The 17,736-nt window shown below is 41.6% G+C and overlaps 1 protein-coding gene across 3 annotated transcripts in view; it reads right to left on the bottom strand.

Moving 5' to 3' along the window:
• Positions 1 to 17,736, bottom strand: part of aqr (aquarius intron-binding spliceosomal factor) — a 56,296-nt gene that overhangs the window by 24,628 nt on the left and 13,932 nt on the right. For all 3 annotated transcript variants that reach the window (XM_065966459.1, XM_020638711.3, XM_065966460.1), the window contains exons 18-27: positions 16,180 to 16,358; positions 15,055 to 15,222; positions 11,533 to 11,702; positions 10,307 to 10,548; positions 10,026 to 10,169; positions 9,232 to 9,301; positions 7,175 to 7,285; positions 6,501 to 6,610; positions 3,359 to 3,494; positions 1,462 to 1,671 (exon numbers count right to left, since the gene is read on the bottom strand). In XM_065966459.1, the coding sequence (XP_065822531.1) occupies positions 1,462 to 1,671; positions 3,359 to 3,494; positions 6,501 to 6,610; positions 7,175 to 7,285; positions 9,232 to 9,301; positions 10,026 to 10,169; positions 10,307 to 10,548; positions 11,533 to 11,702; positions 15,055 to 15,222; positions 16,180 to 16,358 (1,540 nt within the window). The remainder of the gene's footprint in view (positions 1 to 1,461; positions 1,672 to 3,358; positions 3,495 to 6,500; positions 6,611 to 7,174; positions 7,286 to 9,231; positions 9,302 to 10,025; positions 10,170 to 10,306; positions 10,549 to 11,532; positions 11,703 to 15,054; positions 15,223 to 16,179; positions 16,359 to 17,736) is intronic.

Raw genomic sequence — 17,736 nt, 5'->3', positions numbered from 1 at the left:
GTAAGGATTCACTCTTTTGACTGAAGCAAAGAGAGGCGGTGAAACTCAGAGAGATGCAAACAAGGCAGAGGAGCAGCTTAGAAGCAGACAGATGCACAAAGGCACGACCAGTGTCTGACAAACTGCTGTTAATCTACAACAACAACCTGTCACTGTGGTGGCCAGGAAGGCACAGTTAGTCATGGATGGGGGATTGTGCAACACCTGGAAGCACAGCTGGGAAATAGTAAATGTCTTTAAACACTGCTGACAATGAAGCCTCTTTGTGTTAAGGCAAAACATCCGTACCTCAAATGTTCATGTTTAAAATGATATTCATATTTGAAATTATAACTGGTCAAATACTCCAAAATATAAATATCACCGGTATATAATAAGAGGCAGTCTGTCTTTGAGGGTCTCCCACAGGAAAAAAAAAATGTAAACTGTCATCCTGTGAAGATTTACGGTCAGCAAATTCTACCCGAGGCCAGAATGCTCCAAGACCGAGACAAGACCAAGACATGTAGTGACCAAGACCAAGGCAGGGCGAGACCGAGACCAAGACCAAGACAATAAATAACAATTTAAAAATCATCATTTTGTGTGCGCCGGGCGTGTCACTCAGTTAGACCGTAACACCCAGAAGGTTGTGGACGTGACCGGGGGATAAAAATCAAATTATGGATGAATTTAAGTTATTTGTTTGCCTGTCAGCGGTGGTCTTGACTAGTCTTGATTGAAAAATCCAGAATCCACTCAGTCTGAGACTGAGACAAGACTGAGTAAAAATGCTTTCGTTTCCAAGTAGAGACCTTCAAAAAGTGGTCTTGAGACCGGTCTTGAAACCAAGACTGATTCTAGTACAGTACTACAACACTAGTTTGCAGGCCTGCTAGCGAGTAGTTGAGCTCTCAGCCAACAGTAATGCTGACAGTTGTGAAGTTTAGAAGCACAGCCCACAACCGATTAGGCCTGAGTCATTGCCCACCTGCACTGGTCACTTGTAGCCTATAATTTAAGAGTCTTTTCAGTCAAACCGGCACTCCACAAGACTCATTTACCTAACAGTATAGCACTGTTTTCATTAAATGTGTGATTATGATATAAGATGTAAAATAAGCAACTGTTAAAAAGTTGCACCCCCAGCCTTGTCCACGTTGCACGTAACCCAGCACGTTGTGTCTAGAGAAAGGGCTGCTTAAGGTATTGAAAGTGTGACGTAAACACCAGATTTGTGTTTGACAATATCAGTTGAATTGTGCTTTAAATACCACTTTATTCTGTCTGTCTGCTTGTTTGTATATATGTTTCCTTTTTAAGTGTTATATTTTAGATCAAATGAACATAGACATTTGCTCTATAAATAATATTGTCTTTGCCTACTGCTTCTAAGTTACCTCCTTCATTCCCACTGGGTGTCATCATTAAAGGGACCTAAAGAACAGTATATGTGTGTGTGTGTTGGTGTTTCATTCTTACCTCCAGCTGGGTGAATATTTTCTTGATGTGGCGGTAGCAGCCCTCTGCGATGTCCATGTCCTCTTCATATGAGCGGCCTTTGAACACGGGCTGGGGGGCGTTGGAGAAGTACTTGGGGAAGGGAAAATGTGCAGCAACAGCTTGTGCGTCCACCTTCTTCCCCTGTTTGGGACGGACTTTACTCATGTATTCTTCCCAGCGGGATATCACCTGAAGAGGAGGGAAGATAAGACATGCCGCGTTAGGTCGCTGAATCAAAGTGTTTGGTGTGTAATAGAGAATCCAAAACACTTCAGGTCCTGTGTGTCTTTGTGCAATCACACTACAACACACGTCTTTTTTTTTTTTTTTTTTTTTACATGTTTCAGACATATTCAGCACTCTCTTACTGCTTGAAAGGCGGAGCAGGATGCCATGTTTTATTGGTAGTAATTGAATGTTATTGATGGGCAAGTCATACCTGTTCACACTAAAGGACTGTGGCAGCACAGAGGTGTTTAATCACAGACAATAACTAAACAAACAAAGTGAATTCATTGTTTTATGCTGCATAAAGAACATCATGGTATCTCGAGGTATGCCCACTACTCAAGTCTCCACCTAGTTTATCTGAATCCTACAAGAAATGCTGTATGATCACACAGCTGGTGTTCTGCATGCCTCTGTGCAGCTCAATGATGCCTGCTGCACTTTCTCATTACTTATGTGACCATCACAAACATTACACATTCATGATGAAAATAGAAAGCCTCACTTGTATACAGGTGCCCCCGCTGAGCACCTAATAAACCAGATACACTACACAGCAGGGGGGCCTAGTTCTATAAATACTCCCGTGAAAATAAAAAAACTTTAACATTAATGAGTCTGCTGGAGGACTTAACTTAATGACATGCTTAGTATCTGTCTGTATGGACTATTAGGACAACCAACAAACCCTTAAGCAGGTCTATATATGCAAGTTTTAGAGATAGGATTTCATTGATACCAATACCAACATTTATACTGTGAGGGTATCGATAATGATTCCATATTCTAGCCACTGAAAAAACAAAACATTGAGGAGGTAGTTAGAGCTGCCACTAAGGTGACGCTGCACTGCTTCAGATTTTTTTGTACATTTTCTTTGTTAGATAGCCCGAGAAAGCCCCTTCAGACACAACTGCTTTGAACATTTCTTTTTTTTTTATTTGGGTTAAATGTCATGTGTGAGCCCACACTTTTGAATGTTTCTCCTTGTCAGACACAGTCTCTGGATTATAAACCCTTACCGAGGTCACAAAACTTAAAACTGGCTGGAACTTGCTGCTTTGTCATCATTTAGGGACAATAGGAATTAACCATCCACATTTTGCTATGTTTGAATAAGTTATAGCAGCACCGTTCGTTAAGGAGCATATCAATATTTAAGTAGTGACCAATCAGGAACCGGTACCAATTAAGTACTGGCTCTTTGTACCCTGGTATTCTTATCTTTTATCACTGCCAGGGTATTTTGTGTGTGACGGATTCTTCTCGACATTTACATCTTCAAATGTTGCAGAACTACACTGTCAGCAAGTTTTCAAAGCTAGAATAAACACAAGAACTCAGCTAAAATGAAGTGTGGGCGGAGAATCCAATCTGCATGCAGCAACAAAATTCATAAGGAACCACAGATGTGTATGTGCCAAAGTGACAACTGACAGTTCTGGCAAGGCGGGAGCATGATCAGATATGAACTCTAACACTAGAGCTTTAATAACAGGAATAATATAGACGTGTTTAATAAGCAGACAACTCATGAACTAACGCTGAATCCCAATAAATAGTGTAGCTTATTCAACATTGGTGGACAATGACATGTTATTTCCTCTGCAAATGACAGAAGGTTCTAAACACCTCGTTATAGATTTACCTGGTAGAGGTAGAAGTGTCCTGCGGTCTCACAGGTGTAAGAAACATCTCCTGGAACATCCAAGCTCTCCTGCAGCCTCCCCACCTCCCTGAGGAGCTCCAGTCTTCTAGCAAGGACATAGTTGACCCTTCCATATCTGGAGACATACAAGAGAAGACAGTTACTCAGTGATTGGGAAAAATGAGGAGTAAGGCAGACAAGTATTACAGGTTAAAATTATGATTTGAAGGAGGTGGAGGCTTATATTTGTTCCCTTTGCTTAGAGCAGTGAAGAAAAGCCTGGTCATTTAAGTACTCAAATATGTAAAATATATTGTTAGCATGTCCTGATGGAGCACAGATGTTAAAGGGGGGCAATGACTGTCCTTGACTTTACATTAGGTTTATTTAAGGTTCATCATGCATCCTATTGTGCAGCCAAACAATACAGCTTAAAAGCAATTATCAAGTGACACCGAGACACACAGCACGCACAGCACAGGGCGACAGGAAGTGGGAGGGGTCACAGGGTAATACTAGAGGTGAACTCTATTTTTAAACCCTCTGCAAAGATTCTCCGTCAGCAGATGACTCAAAGACAATCACGGTGCTGCGCCTGTTTGGCCTGAATAAAAAATGGAAAAAAAAAAGAGAAAAAAAACAGGCAGTGACCTTGTTCACAGGGTGACGACCTGTATTCAGCTACTAAGACAGAAAACTCAGAATAGATACACAGGTGTGAACAACAGAATTTATCAAGAGGATGATATTTCCTTTGCTCTTTTTTGTGTGTGCGGGAAAATCCAATAAAAAATGTTTTTGCACACACAGGCAGTAACTGTGCCTGAACTAAACAAACATCTTGGATATTTCAGAAAATCTACCCTATACTGCCACCAATTTTCACCCCTCAAGACCTCATTAAATCAGCACAAAATTCATCCTGAAATGCAGGGAGGCATTGTTAATTAATGGTGCCGTAGCTCTGCCTTTGTTAGGCATTTCGGAGGAGCGCTGCCTTCCATTTTGTCATCTCATATACAGCGTTAATTAAAACTCTCCGGCTCTCTCCTCTCGCTGGTGTCAGCGGGGTGGAAGGAGAGTGGAGTCTGCATGTTGTTTTCAGGCAGCCAAGCAGGCGGGAACATATTAAATGCTGCAAGCTAAGGCTCTTTCTTTTATGTCTGTGTTGCTGCATAATTTAAGAATTAACTGCTTCCATGTGCAGACCCCGGTTCCTGCACACTGCTATTCATACGACAGGCATACACGCGCACTGAGCAGTAGTCTTACAGAGAGCGTAAGCAAATGAGGGACATGCATCATCCCTCCCTTCTTCTTCGGTAAGGGTTGCTAAGAGCTATAAGGTGTAATTTGCTCGGCGACACAGATGGATAAGGTGGTAATTAAAAATGTAGGCTATATGAAAACTTTAAATAGTAACAGCTTGAAAACTGAATTAATATTAAATAAAGAAGGGCTATTTATACTCAGGAGTTGGCGAACAAGCTTTGCTAGTAAAAAAGCAAAAATGTCCAAGCTGATTCATCTTATTATGGTGTCAAATATAGCTGCAGTCATGTAGAACCGGAGTTGTTTTGGGTATCTCGAGATAATCTCACTCTCTGAAATCAGTCATGAATGCTTAAAGTGCACTCCACCCCCCCCCAAATGTCGCTTTTCCCATCTCAATGTGTCTCAGTAGTAAGGGCTGAGTCACTATCCTTCAAGGCACTACAATACACGCACACACACATGGTGCAGGTTTACACAAAGACAGTGGTGAGAGAGCTGGGAACAACTGGGGCTTCCTTAAAAGGACTCTAGTGGTTTCAGTCTGAGGCCATGTGTTCTGCCATCCCCCCGTGCTCTATGAGGGATACTGGCTGTGTGTTTTATGTAAGGGTTCAGTCACTTTAGGTTTTGAAACTGAATGTTTATTCCTCTGTTGATAAAAGTATTTATTCATGACATAATGTGTGTTTGCATGTATTTATTCATTTAATAATTCACTCATTTATGTGAATTCATTATTCATTCACAGCCCTAATGTATGCCTCATTTGGGGAAATGTGGAAATATTTAAAGCTTCATCTCGGTTCAACTCGTTTTTAGTATTTCTATTATCTGTGCATTACATTTAAGCGCAGAGTATGTCAAATAAGCCACCAGGGGGCTCTCAATCAAAACAATAACAAAAGATGATGTCGAGGCTGGCGGGGAATCATGGGAGCCCCGGTGAAAACGAACTTTGTGTTCACGACAAACTGGTGAAACCGACAAACAGAGAATATGTTTACCGACGATGTAGCCAAGTATAATTTAAATGATGTTTTTATTTAAAAAAATTTTTTGTCAATTTTTTATTAATTTACATATTTGAATGTAAACACTGTCACTAAATTCTACATATTATATCTTTAATGTATATGCAACAACGTTTCCTTATTTTAAAATGTTAAATGATGTGTGTTTTAAATGATTTTGTTCAACCATAGCTGTAACCATGGCGATATGAGATCAAGGCATACACTTCAGGAGAATGGCACTAGGATTTTTCTTTCCCTCCACATTCACAGTTAGTGAGTTATATTTAACTTCTAAGGAAATTCAGCTGGAGCTCTGGAAATAAAAAATCTCATCATTAACTTTTCAGGTTTTTCACCCTGCTGTCAGTCTTTATTTATCTTGTTGCCAATCTGCTCATAAGGGGCGGGTTTGTTTTTTTTGTCAAGAGTGGCAACTAAGAAAGGATATGAGTAAGTCCATGTGGTCCAGAGCAGTGATGACAGGGTTAATCAGATAGTGGCTCTTGAGTCGAGGGCTGTAGGGGGGGGAGAGATCCCTACCACTGGTGGAAACCCCTCAGAGGTCACGATGTCTAATGAAGATAAAACAGGTCTTTGGCCTGGCACATGGGAGTATCAGGTAGTCTCATCACTGTGCTAGATAAGACTGCATACAACGTGGGCAGCTGAGATTCTTTGCTTAACATAACTGTGATTGTGTGTTGTATTCTTTGATTTCACCGAAGTGTTAACGCATTATAAGCATGTCAGCCTTTGTTGGAATCACTTTCCAACCCTGCACGTGTTCGTTTTTTTTAAGTTGTACATATCTGAGTGTGAGTTTTCCCTCTCCGTCTGTCCTCAGCTGTCCCCACCTGCTAAAATCTTTCTCCGTCTCCAATTCCTCTTCTCCGTGGCCCAGACGCAGGAGGTGGCGCTCGTCGATATCCAGAGCCATGATCTTTTCAAACAGCTGATTCAGAGCCTGGTGGGGAAATAAATCATAACGAGTCAACATGAGCAGATTAAATATGTTTATTTTGTCATCTATCAACTGGGCCTGCATATTCACCCGTTTTTACTCAATTTTTCTGATTCAATTCTCATGAACTTGCTTCATTTTGAATATAAAATGATGTTTATCTTTATTATATGTGAGGCATTTGCAAGCCATGAAGCTGTAGTCCTTTTCTGCATAAAAAATATGAATTGAAAAAGAAACTATTCAACAAAGTAAGGGTTTTTGCATTGCTCTATTCATTTATTCTTCTTGTGGATAAAGTTCTTCTTGGCAGGCTTCCACTGGAATAAAACAGCAGCAGATTACTTTATGATTAAATACTGAGGGGAGAAGACCGGGGCACCGGGGAGCTTAAGATTTTAATTTTTCCTCCATGGTTTGAATATGACTATCGGCTGATTAATGGGCAGATCTGAGTACAAGCTCTTAATTCACCAGAAAGCCGAGTTTGGGGGACATTTTTTTCAGAGAGGAGAGAAGTGCAATGGAAGTTCATGAGCAGTAATGCGGCCAGTGTGGCCAGTTTACCTGGTTGGAGTGGGTCACTATGAGGGTCCTCTGCTCTGGAAAGTTGTGATAGAGGTTTGAGATGATCTGGACAGCAACATCTGTCTTTCCAGTGCCTGGTGGTCCAACAACCTAGAGACACAGCAAGAGGGGGTGAGGAGGGATGATATATACAAAAAAAAAAGTGATAATAGAAAAAAACAATATAAGCACAATATGAAGTTCAGTCTCGAGGCAAAGGCCCTTTCCTTGGAGACACCCTAGTGGTTGTGACAGCTTGGCCATGGGCATGTCAGAACGGGCTAAGCTGGTGCCCCAATGTTAGCCACGCAATGATATACACAATGCAACAAGGCTGAGGTGTCGCAAGGCATGTCAAGACCCAGCGATTGCACGTTTGGGTGAAGAAACAGAGAGACGAAAGAGGGAGAAAGTATAAGTACATAAGTATATAAGTGTATATATTTGAAGTACGTTGTCCTAGTAATCCTTCATCTCTCTACTAGAATTACTGCTCAACTTACCGAGATAATAGGCCTTCTTGGTAATGGGATTTAGCACATTTAATTGACTAAATAAATATTCATGAAACAGGTTGGTATTAGTTTGCGTACCTCGGGTGAATAAATTTGGCTAAAATAGTCAGCACAATTAGACATTCCTGCATTAATCAGTAATCAGTTCCTTGGTTTCCTGACATGAAAGCCGAAAGCCAGGAAGACTGGGAGGTGGGTGTGAGAGGAGAGGAGAGGAGAGGAGAGGAGAGGAGAGGAGAGGAGAGGAGAGGAGAGGAGAGGAGAGGAGAGGAGCAAGCATGCAGAGTTGTTTTATGACTCTGCTGATAGCGTACTTGCCATATTTACCTCGACTGGCAGCACAATAAATAACTCACACCCTACTGCCAGCATCCAATCACCACATCAGAATAGCACTTTAGTCAAAGTTGGGGTGTTATATTTCTCTTAAAATGACTATAGTAGGCTGGAAGGAAGAGCGTTGGCTGTAGCTTTACACACATACATAGCTGTAAGCCTATGCTAGTTTATGCGTGGAGGACTGTTTCATCAGCACGGGTAAATTTACAGAGAGGGTTTCAGGTTTTTTTTTGTCATCACTCTACATGAGTGATGGAGTTAAGGACACTGAACAGTAGCATATTTACTGTGTGGGAATTCCCTTGGTGTGCATCACTAAGATTAATGGCTGCAAATCTTTGGCTTCATAACAGCAAGCAGGAGCAGTATGCACCTGCAGTATCAGCACTCACTGGAGCACCAGGAAGCTTAAAGATTAGTCAGTACAATGCAACCCAGGGTTGTGGTGGTGAACAAGTTTAAAGTTTAGTTTCTTGTTGTACTGCTCTCAATGCAATCTTACAAGCAAAAATAAATAAGGTGACTTGGCATGTTTTCCATAAAAAGTAGGCATCCATGATAACTTTATGCTGGAGTCTGCACTGCTGAGATATTTTTAGATCAATTATATCTTCCTGATTTTCTTTTAGTTGCTTATATTAAGTCTTAAAGGCCATATAATGTCCTCCTTTTCAAGACATTTCAATAAGTCTCAGAGGTCACCAAAACATGTCTGTGGAGTTTCTTATTAAAAATCCACTCTGATCCTGTATTTGATCATGTATATAAACCCCTCTTTTTCAGCCCTGCTCAGAACAGGCTGTTTCTGTGTCTGTAGCTTTAAATGCTAATGAGCTTTGTCAGACCACGCCGCCTCTCTGGAAGGGCTTGGCTAACTCGGGCTTTCTTGCTCCATGTCCAATTGTTTACAGCGAGAAGGCAGACTCATAGAGCAGAACATACACCTCGCTGTGGGAGTGTCATCCGCCTGGGGGAGGGGTTACTGCCTTTTTCAACATCACAAAGATAAAATCTCCAAACGGCCTGTTTGAACACACGTTTTCTGAAAAGTGGAGCAGGGGATGGACTTTTCTCATAATTGGGGGGTTTGTAGACAGACTACATACACATTAGCATTTGAAAAAAAGGTCATTTGTATTTTGCATAATATGTGACCTTTGAAGCTTATGTGAGGAACATATGATTCAAAAAGAAAGTCCTTACCATGGTGAGTCCTGGCTGCATCCCTGCTCGAATGGCTTCAATCTGAGTAGGCGTGAACTGAATTGTATTCCTGTAAAAAGTGAATATTGACGATATGAATAAATCAAGAATTAGTTCTAGATACTCCAAAGCCATGACAGATAAGCACAATTGTTGTCGAAGCTTCTCATTAGTTAAAAAAAGATGTTTAATGTTTGTGGGACTATCTTTAAAGGTTTTTAAGCCAAGGCTTCCTCAGGGGACATGTTGTTGTTATCAAGATTGAAATATCAAAGTGAAAACTGGGAATGCAGTATCATTATGAATTTTCACAAAGGACTTTTATTTTGTGTTCTTATAATTAGAAGCAGAACATTTAAGCCTTTTCCCCTCACCTTTAATCGCATTAAAAATGTCCATCTGTAATTGTAGCCATAACAACAGTTTAAATAGCAACACAGCAAGACACGTTGAACAGGTTAGAGGAGATACCACGGGCACAAGCACGGAAAAAAAACTCTGAAAGTAGTCAGGCTCAGAGACAAGAAGCAGTCGCGTGGTGTCTGTGAACTACTTTAAACTGAAAAAGTGTTTTGAATTGAGACTGAAGACTTGAAGTAGGCTCCAAAATAATTCATATTTGGATACGTAATTCAAGAATCATTGCTCTTTTACCATGCACTGTGGGTTGAGTGCTACTTCAGGTGCTACTCAAAAGATGTAGAAAAAAGGTCAATGTCAAAGCAAACTCTGAACAACTTTTTGTCCTGTAATCTCTTAAATTGTGAAAGGGAGTGTTGGCCTCGACCTCGTACCGTTTGGGCTGGTTGTAGGGGTACGGCCCGCGGTTTGGGGTGACATAGGGTTCGACGATCAAGGTCCTGTCTTCCTCTTTCTCTTCTTCATCTGCCTTTCTTTTCTTTCCCTTGTCTGTTTTGTTTGAGATGGGAAACTTGATTCTGGAAGAAGCAGAACATGGATATGAATGACCCAACGTTGTATACATGCAATGTTATACAAGATGATGTTTAGTGAAATACATTGTAAACCTTCAAAAGACCTAGTCATCATTGTATCATTGGAAACTCAATGTCACCTGAAAGGGAAAACCTGCAGTTCAGGATTGTCCTCTGTGACTTTGATGGTGTGACCTGGGAAACAGGATCTTAAATGGTCCAGGGACAGAAAGGTGTCATTGAAGTCCAACGTGGAGATCTGGTTTGGCATCTTGGAGTAGTGGGCACTGCCTGGGTCACCATAGCCAAGGATAATGTCGTGAAGCCAGTCTGGGACCACACACTCTGTGTTCATCAGGTTTCTGATGGTCTCTAGCACCGCCTAAACCAGAGAAGCAGATAACTAAGTAACAGATACTGAACCGATAGATGAAAAAGTATCTAACTGAATAAAGCATATCAGACAGCAGACAAAGATCCCACGTGAGGGGGTTCAGCTGGATAAGAATAGCTTTGTTGTGGGCTGGTGGGACAGCAGGTAATTTGTATGTCTGTCAATTATATTTTAATAAGCTGCAACCTGTCTAATACCCTGAACATCAAACGCTGGGAAGGGGAGACATGTTTACTTTTATCTTTGTCCCACATCAAAGCTGGAAAGAATGTTTCCTGAATACCCATTAGTTCCTGCACTTTTCAAATTCATAAAGAAAAAAAGAAACACTTCAAAATCATCTGTCATCACTCTGGCTGTGAAAGACAGATATGGGGGTGCTGAATTAGGAAAGCAGTTTTGACACAGCAGGAATAAGGAATAAATAAATGATGTGAAAAATCAAAAGGGTGCATGAACGTGTAAACATAAATAAAAGAAGATGAACAAAATGTAGCAAAACTTCTTAAAAAATGTATTTTCGACAAAAGTTTTACACATTCACATAGCAAACTTCTCTTTGACCTTCTTAAAAAACAATGCAGGGTTCTGCAGAGGGCACCTGCAAATCTACCAAAAGCTGCTCAACAACACCAAACCCCCACAATGCACGCTGGCTGCAGCAGGAAGAGTCTTTGGGGTGAGAGAGAGGAGGGGGAACGCGTTCCAAGAATATCCAGTGAGAAGTGTCTTTCATTGGGATCATCGTGAGGGCCTTGGGGGGGGGGGGGGGGGGGGGGGGGGTAATCTCAGAGTTGCCCTGGCCCCAACCTTACAGCTGCAATAGCCAGGAGAGTATAATATGTGCGATGCATCACTCTGGGGTGGTGTTGGTAGGACCAGAGCTCAAGGCCTGAGGATAAAGCACTCAGAAACGATCTACAATGAGGGCTGATCCGAGCTGTGTGTGTGTGTGTGGGGTGTAGTCCAAACCTTGAAATTATTCTCCTTGGGTTTGCGTCTCATGATGACGTTGAAAGTCTCGTACGGGTCTTCTATGCCGCTCTGAATACTGCTCGTCATGTCCTGTTGATACTGGTTCGGATCAAGCCACACACGGAAGGTTCGGGCGTCTCCTCGCAGCTTAGGCTTTGGCTCAGGTCCTAGACCGGAATGTTTTGGGGAGAGGAGATGTTACAGCAGTGTAATAATGAAAGCCTCTAGATCCAAGTGTGTGTCTAACTTCTCAAACCACGTTCACTTGGGGTGGGAATATCAGGGTAACTCATGATGACTCATGATCATGAATTCTGTGATAGTTTATATATTGCAAGACAATCAAATGAAAAATCATGATATGTGATTAATGCAAGAATGAAAAATGTCCTTAAAAAGAGCAAGATTAATGTATTTATTCATTGCCGTTAGGGGTCAGTTCCACCTCCCATCAAACTTTATATCTTAACTTCTTCTAAGACGTCAAGCCTTCATTTTAAAGCCTTCTTTTTCATCTTTGGCCAATAAACTTCTTTCTTTTCTTTTTGGGCATTTTGCCTTTATTTGATAGGAGAGTGGATAGAGTAGTAAACCGATATGTGTGAGTGGGGAATGACCATGTGGGAAAGGATCCACATATCAGACTTGAACCTGGGCCACCCTCGTAGCCTCCGTACATGGGGCGCGACGCAACTTATAGGCCATCTGCGCACAAATCAAGTTCTGGTGAAGTTACCCATGTTCAGGTCAGAAGCGCCGCACTGAGGAGCCATGGAGTAGTGACGCAGTGACTCGAATTGCCAGTCGTTTGGAGCGCTGTGTTTTTGTAATTCAAATTTAAATATCTGGCACCAGCGATACAATAATTATCACACGAGCCAGGGCAATGATATACTGCATATCCCATATTTTTGTACACTTCTAGCACTTATAATCAACAGACAAACATCCATATAGGCCAGCACATTCAAAAAGAGAATGACAGAGAAAAGATTCGGTGGAAAATCTTTTGGCATTCAAGCATCTCATTCAACAATAAAAACCATTTTAAAAAGAGCTATCCCTAGCTTGTCTCGCTACCGTGCTATGATTTCCTCAGGAATTAAATGAATGCGCTTGACTGACGGGCCGCAGGCTTATGGCTTACTCCCGTAGGAAGCCTGTGTGGTGCAGAAAATGCAGCTTTCACAGATGTCTCAATAGATTCTTGTATGAAGCCGCAGGGCACAGACGCGAGTAGTACAACTCAATCCTGTTGGCCCGTGTGCCCATCCATGTATCTCATCTGTGTGTGCGCACATGTGCACTGATATGTGGGGAACATCAAATCCCCCTTTCATAAATCAGTGTGGTGAAAGCTTAATAGTGGAGGCTTCACCCTGAACACTGTTGGATAACAATGTGGACAGCTGAGTGAGGTATGTGGGCATTTAAACAACCATGTGACATTGTGTTAAACTGTCTGTTTTCAAAAGTCATACATTATCTATACTGAGATGCACTGTTTTTATATTTTAAGAATTGTTTCTTATTGAGCATTGCTGTTTTATACTTTTTATACACAATGCAAGTCGGTTACTATGAACACTTTCAACTTCATGGTACAGCTCGGCTTGACTTGCTTGGAAACATTTGCTGACTTGACTGTATTTTATTAACAATAGTTGTGGACTAACTGGTGCTTTTTTCTTTAATCCATTTGGCCGAGGTTCCAAGCAAGCTAATGTTATACTTAAAGTCAATTTGAAATCACTGCTGAGCACTGATTGGTCACAAACAATCGCCACTCGCACTACTCAGAAGTTTGGTACAGCAGTCTAGGGCAGTGAATTTTCAAGAAGTTTAAAAACGCATTCACACAACACTGATATTACACAGCGAAGGTTCCAGCGTATAATATTAAATGCATAAACACAGTGTTGCTATGAACAAAAAGAAGGTACCGTCTGCAATGGAAAACAGTGCAGACAAAGTACTGATATTAGTAGCATACAAGTACATCCAGTTAAAACAATCTTGTGCTGTCTGGAAAAGCAGCTCCATTGTCTCAAAATGCTCCCCTCGGCTTGTGTGTCCTCTCACCTTCACCATGTGTCGGGTGATGTATGTGACATCACCCCCCTTGCCCAGTCAGCCAGAGTACCTCTTAGCCCCGATGGGGATCTGAAAGTTTAACCAAGCCTACATTGGCAGGGCATGTTCCCCGGCAGCATGTCTATTTAGTATGCCCTGCCTGCTGTATATTTAATCCAAACAGATGAGACAGAGAGACAGAGAGGGGGGAATGGGTGCTTCAGTGCTTAGACACATGTTCCCACAAGGGAACCGCTCACAGCACCATGGCTGCAGACTAACTCAGGTGAACCCACCCCTCAGAGGGATTGCTTCTGGCAGTGGGGGAAAACATGACACAGATAAGGAGATCCTGTTACTGTAAGGCATTTCATACTTGTTTAGGAAAGGCCAGACCGGATCAGAGATTAGAATTTTGTCCGAGAGGATTTTTACCATGCAGACAGACACTTTAAATAAGCTCTAAACGTCTGATTTTGACCAAAGTGAATCTTTTCTTTTGTCAATATATCACAGCTTTCAAATTAATTTTCAAGCTGTGCTAAAATGTGTTATTCAAAGCTACAACCCATTGTTCCTTTGGACACCGTGTTTCACAGACTGAGGTGAAGTGATTCCTTTTTGGTCAGGGTTAGGGTCAGGGTTTTTTTCGCGTGCAAAGAGAATCTCTTGGCGTCCCAAATAGTAAGTAAGCATGGTCACTGCTGGGTTGACACAAAGTTGGCAAATTCGGCTCCTCCCCTACGCGGTGTGAGGGGGTGGGGCTTAGTTAATTTCTGCATTATAGCCACCTTCTGAAGTGTTCAGATTATGTTTTATATCTCTTATCGTCAGGATTGCTCGATCACTTCTGTTCTCTCTCTCTCTCTCTCTCTCTCTCTCTCTCTACATGGAGTTTTGTTTTAATATATTTTAAAGGCAGTGACATCATGAAGACATTTTTGTTTATCATATGTTCAAAAATAACAGAAAGACAAATTCATTTATGTCAAATAAGGCAACACTCATTGACATTACTGTATGCTAAATGCTCATGCTTACTGTCGTACACAGTCAAATCTCAACCTGTCTTTCCGAGCCGGGACAAACCCTGACGATATATGTGACTTCATCGTGCAGGACAAGCACATTTGGTGTTCTCTTACCGAAGCACATCCATCCGGATATTGCCAATCGTCCCTTCAGTTAAATCCAATAAATAAAACAGAGGGCAGGGCACACAGAGCTCCCAGGTGCTGTTGTCGACCTCAGGTTAATGGAATGTTAATGTGAACAGGTCAGGTCTCACTGTGCCTGTCACCATGACAACACCACCCTGACCCACTCTCGTGGATCTGTCTTTGGTGGTGATTTTGTATAGGAGGTATGATGGGTGGAGGGATGTCATGTGCTGCTTTTGTGTGTGTGTGTGTGTGTGTGTGTAAGCAGGGGCGCATATGAGCCTACCTTCTTCAATGACACGTCCCTTATCATCCAGCATGCCCTGCACCTCGCAGCCTCTCACGTACACCAGGCCAGTCTGCTCCACAAAAGGCTGGCGGCGGTCAAAGCGCGTGCCGTAGGGCAGGTTGGGCCGCACCGTGACCAGAAAGCAAACGTCGTGCTTCCGCAGGCCTTTAGGGGAAAGAGCATGGGGAGAAATATTAAGAGAGAAAAGGGGAAAAAGATAAAGAGTTTTAGAGACAGGAAAGAGAGACAGAGGAGGAGAAGGATAGAGGAAAGCACGGGGATTAGGGAAGGTGATGGAGGAGTAAGACTGAGTGGTAGCGAGCCAGGGTTTGGAGATGCGAGCAAAACCGCTCTGTCAGCTTTTGCCTGATCTTTAAAACATGAGGCTCTAATTACACTTTGGGGAAACGGCTAGAGGATGGAAGGAAGTAATGCTTCATATCTCCACTGAATTACAAGGAAAAAAAAAGAAAAACCATAAAAGTAGATATATATTTTAAAAAGTCAGCCGTCAATTTGGGAAATATTAGACATCCTTTTTTTAATTATCCAGTGATCACCCCATTGCTGAAAGAGTCCCTTCAATTCTATATTAAATAGCGCAATACACCAATGGCATAAATTGGCATGGAGACATGTCCTATATCTTTCTCTGGAGAGCTACAGTTCAGCCTGCAGAGGGCTTCATTGTGTGTTCCATGTTCCCAGTGAATCAATGTCTTTCAAGGCTGACAAGCTCCTGTTACCATTACATACCGTGCCCTTATCAGCCACACAGAGAGACAGAAAGAAAAACGATCAGAGAATAAAACGAAGAGGCTGGTAGCGGCTACAAAATGGCACGTCTTCACAGAAAGATGAGGCGGGTAAGGGTCATGAGTCAAGGCCCAGTGGGATGGTAAGGGAAGATTTTATGGAGGTTATAAACTGCTTACTTGGAGGACTATTGGAAGAAGAAGAAAAAGGCAGAAACAAAGGAAAAGAAAATGTGTATACAGCTAATTCAGTCTGCTAGTTTCCCATTGTCTTACTGCCTTGTAAGGAAAGCAATAAGAGAATGCAGAAAAGCGAGATTAGCGTTAATAATACAGATGATGATTTGATGCATGGTCTCATATTTACCTTCCCACTCATGCTTGATATGATCTTGAACATTGAGGTTAACAGTAACATCGGCTCGCACACGGGCGGGCCAGCTCTCTCCGATGTTTGGCTTGGCAACCTCCACGATGGAAAAAGCGGTGATGTTCTGAGCCATCCTGGCCCAGCCGCCGAACACCGCACCTCCGTACTCCGATTGCCTGTGCACAAACAGACACAACAATAAGTAAGACAAGCGCTGTGGGCTGTTGTCAAGATTGAAATCAGTTGGATTTAGGGCAGCACATGGCACTACTGCTTACTTATTTACATTTGCAGAAACAACAAGCAAGTAGCAACATCACTTGACATAATGGGAGCACTTATTATGTTAAGCAATGGGTTTCCAAATGTGGTGTGCCAAGTGTCACAGTCTGAATAAAATATTATCATTGTGCCATGCCACCATGTGAGTGCTACACAGAGGATAAGAATCTTCGTTTATCGAAGTAAAAAAAAAAAAAAAAAAAAATCAAAGTGAGCCGAGTTAAAGGTGGAAATTTGTTCTACTGCGGCAGAAAGTAAATCGGAGATGCTAATCAGCACGATGCAGGAACCTCAAGTGTGCTCTATATGATAATAATCATCTCCACTGTTTTAGCTTTTTATTGCACTCAGGTCTCTAAACTAGTTCATAATGAGTATGCATACATCCACACATTTCACTGTATATATAACATTTTGATGCCTTCAGCTCCAAAGGGGATTTTTCTCACATCCTCTTAAATCTTTGTCATTTCAACATGTAGAGGAAGACCATTATCACTCAGCTGATATTATGGATACATGGAATTGAGCTTGTAGCGCTTTTCTAGTCTTTTGACTACTCTAAGTGCTTTTACACTGCATGTCACACCAATAGATTCACACACTGATGGCAGAGGTTGCTATGTAAAGTGACCAAAGTAACTCATCCCATTCATACACATTCATAATCTTCTCAGACAAAGCAGCGGGAGCAATTTCGGGTTAGGTGTCTTGCCCAAGGACACATCAGACATCTTGCTGCAGGAACTGGGGATCGACTGACTCTATCAACTGAGCCACAGCCACTCTATATGATAATAACCCCTTATTACCTCTTAAGATCAGGAGATAGAGCCATCACACAGACATTTATTTTGGCCTTCATGTTTTTATGATGCGGAAAATACAGAATATATAATTGATAATACAATGTCTGGCACTGCTTGGAAATCATGTGTCATTAGGCAGACAGCGTTCAGCACTAGAATCAGTAAACAATGTATAATATTAAATATTCTTCCATAAAGTCACATGTTCAAAAATTAATCTAAGTGCTTTTGCAGAGTCATGTCCTTGTCAAATCAGTGAGCTGTTCATGTTTATTTTCATTTCAGCTCAATAATTCACGTCAGGTTCTCCTCTCTTAAATCAGAATTGTATTGGACTTGAAAATCATTTATAAAACAAGATACAGTTATGAGATGTTATCAGAAATCAAGATGTATTTTATCATATTCACCAAAATGTTTTAAAATCAGAAATTGTCACTTTTGTACCAAGGACAAAAAAAGA

Source organism: Labrus bergylta, chromosome 18 (assembly GCF_963930695.1).
Source record: "Labrus bergylta chromosome 18, fLabBer1.1, whole genome shotgun sequence".
Taxonomy (NCBI): domain Eukaryota; kingdom Metazoa; phylum Chordata; class Actinopteri; order Labriformes; family Labridae; genus Labrus; species Labrus bergylta.
Note: the sequence above shows the minus strand (reverse complement) of the source record. Positions and strands in the feature narration are given on the sequence as shown.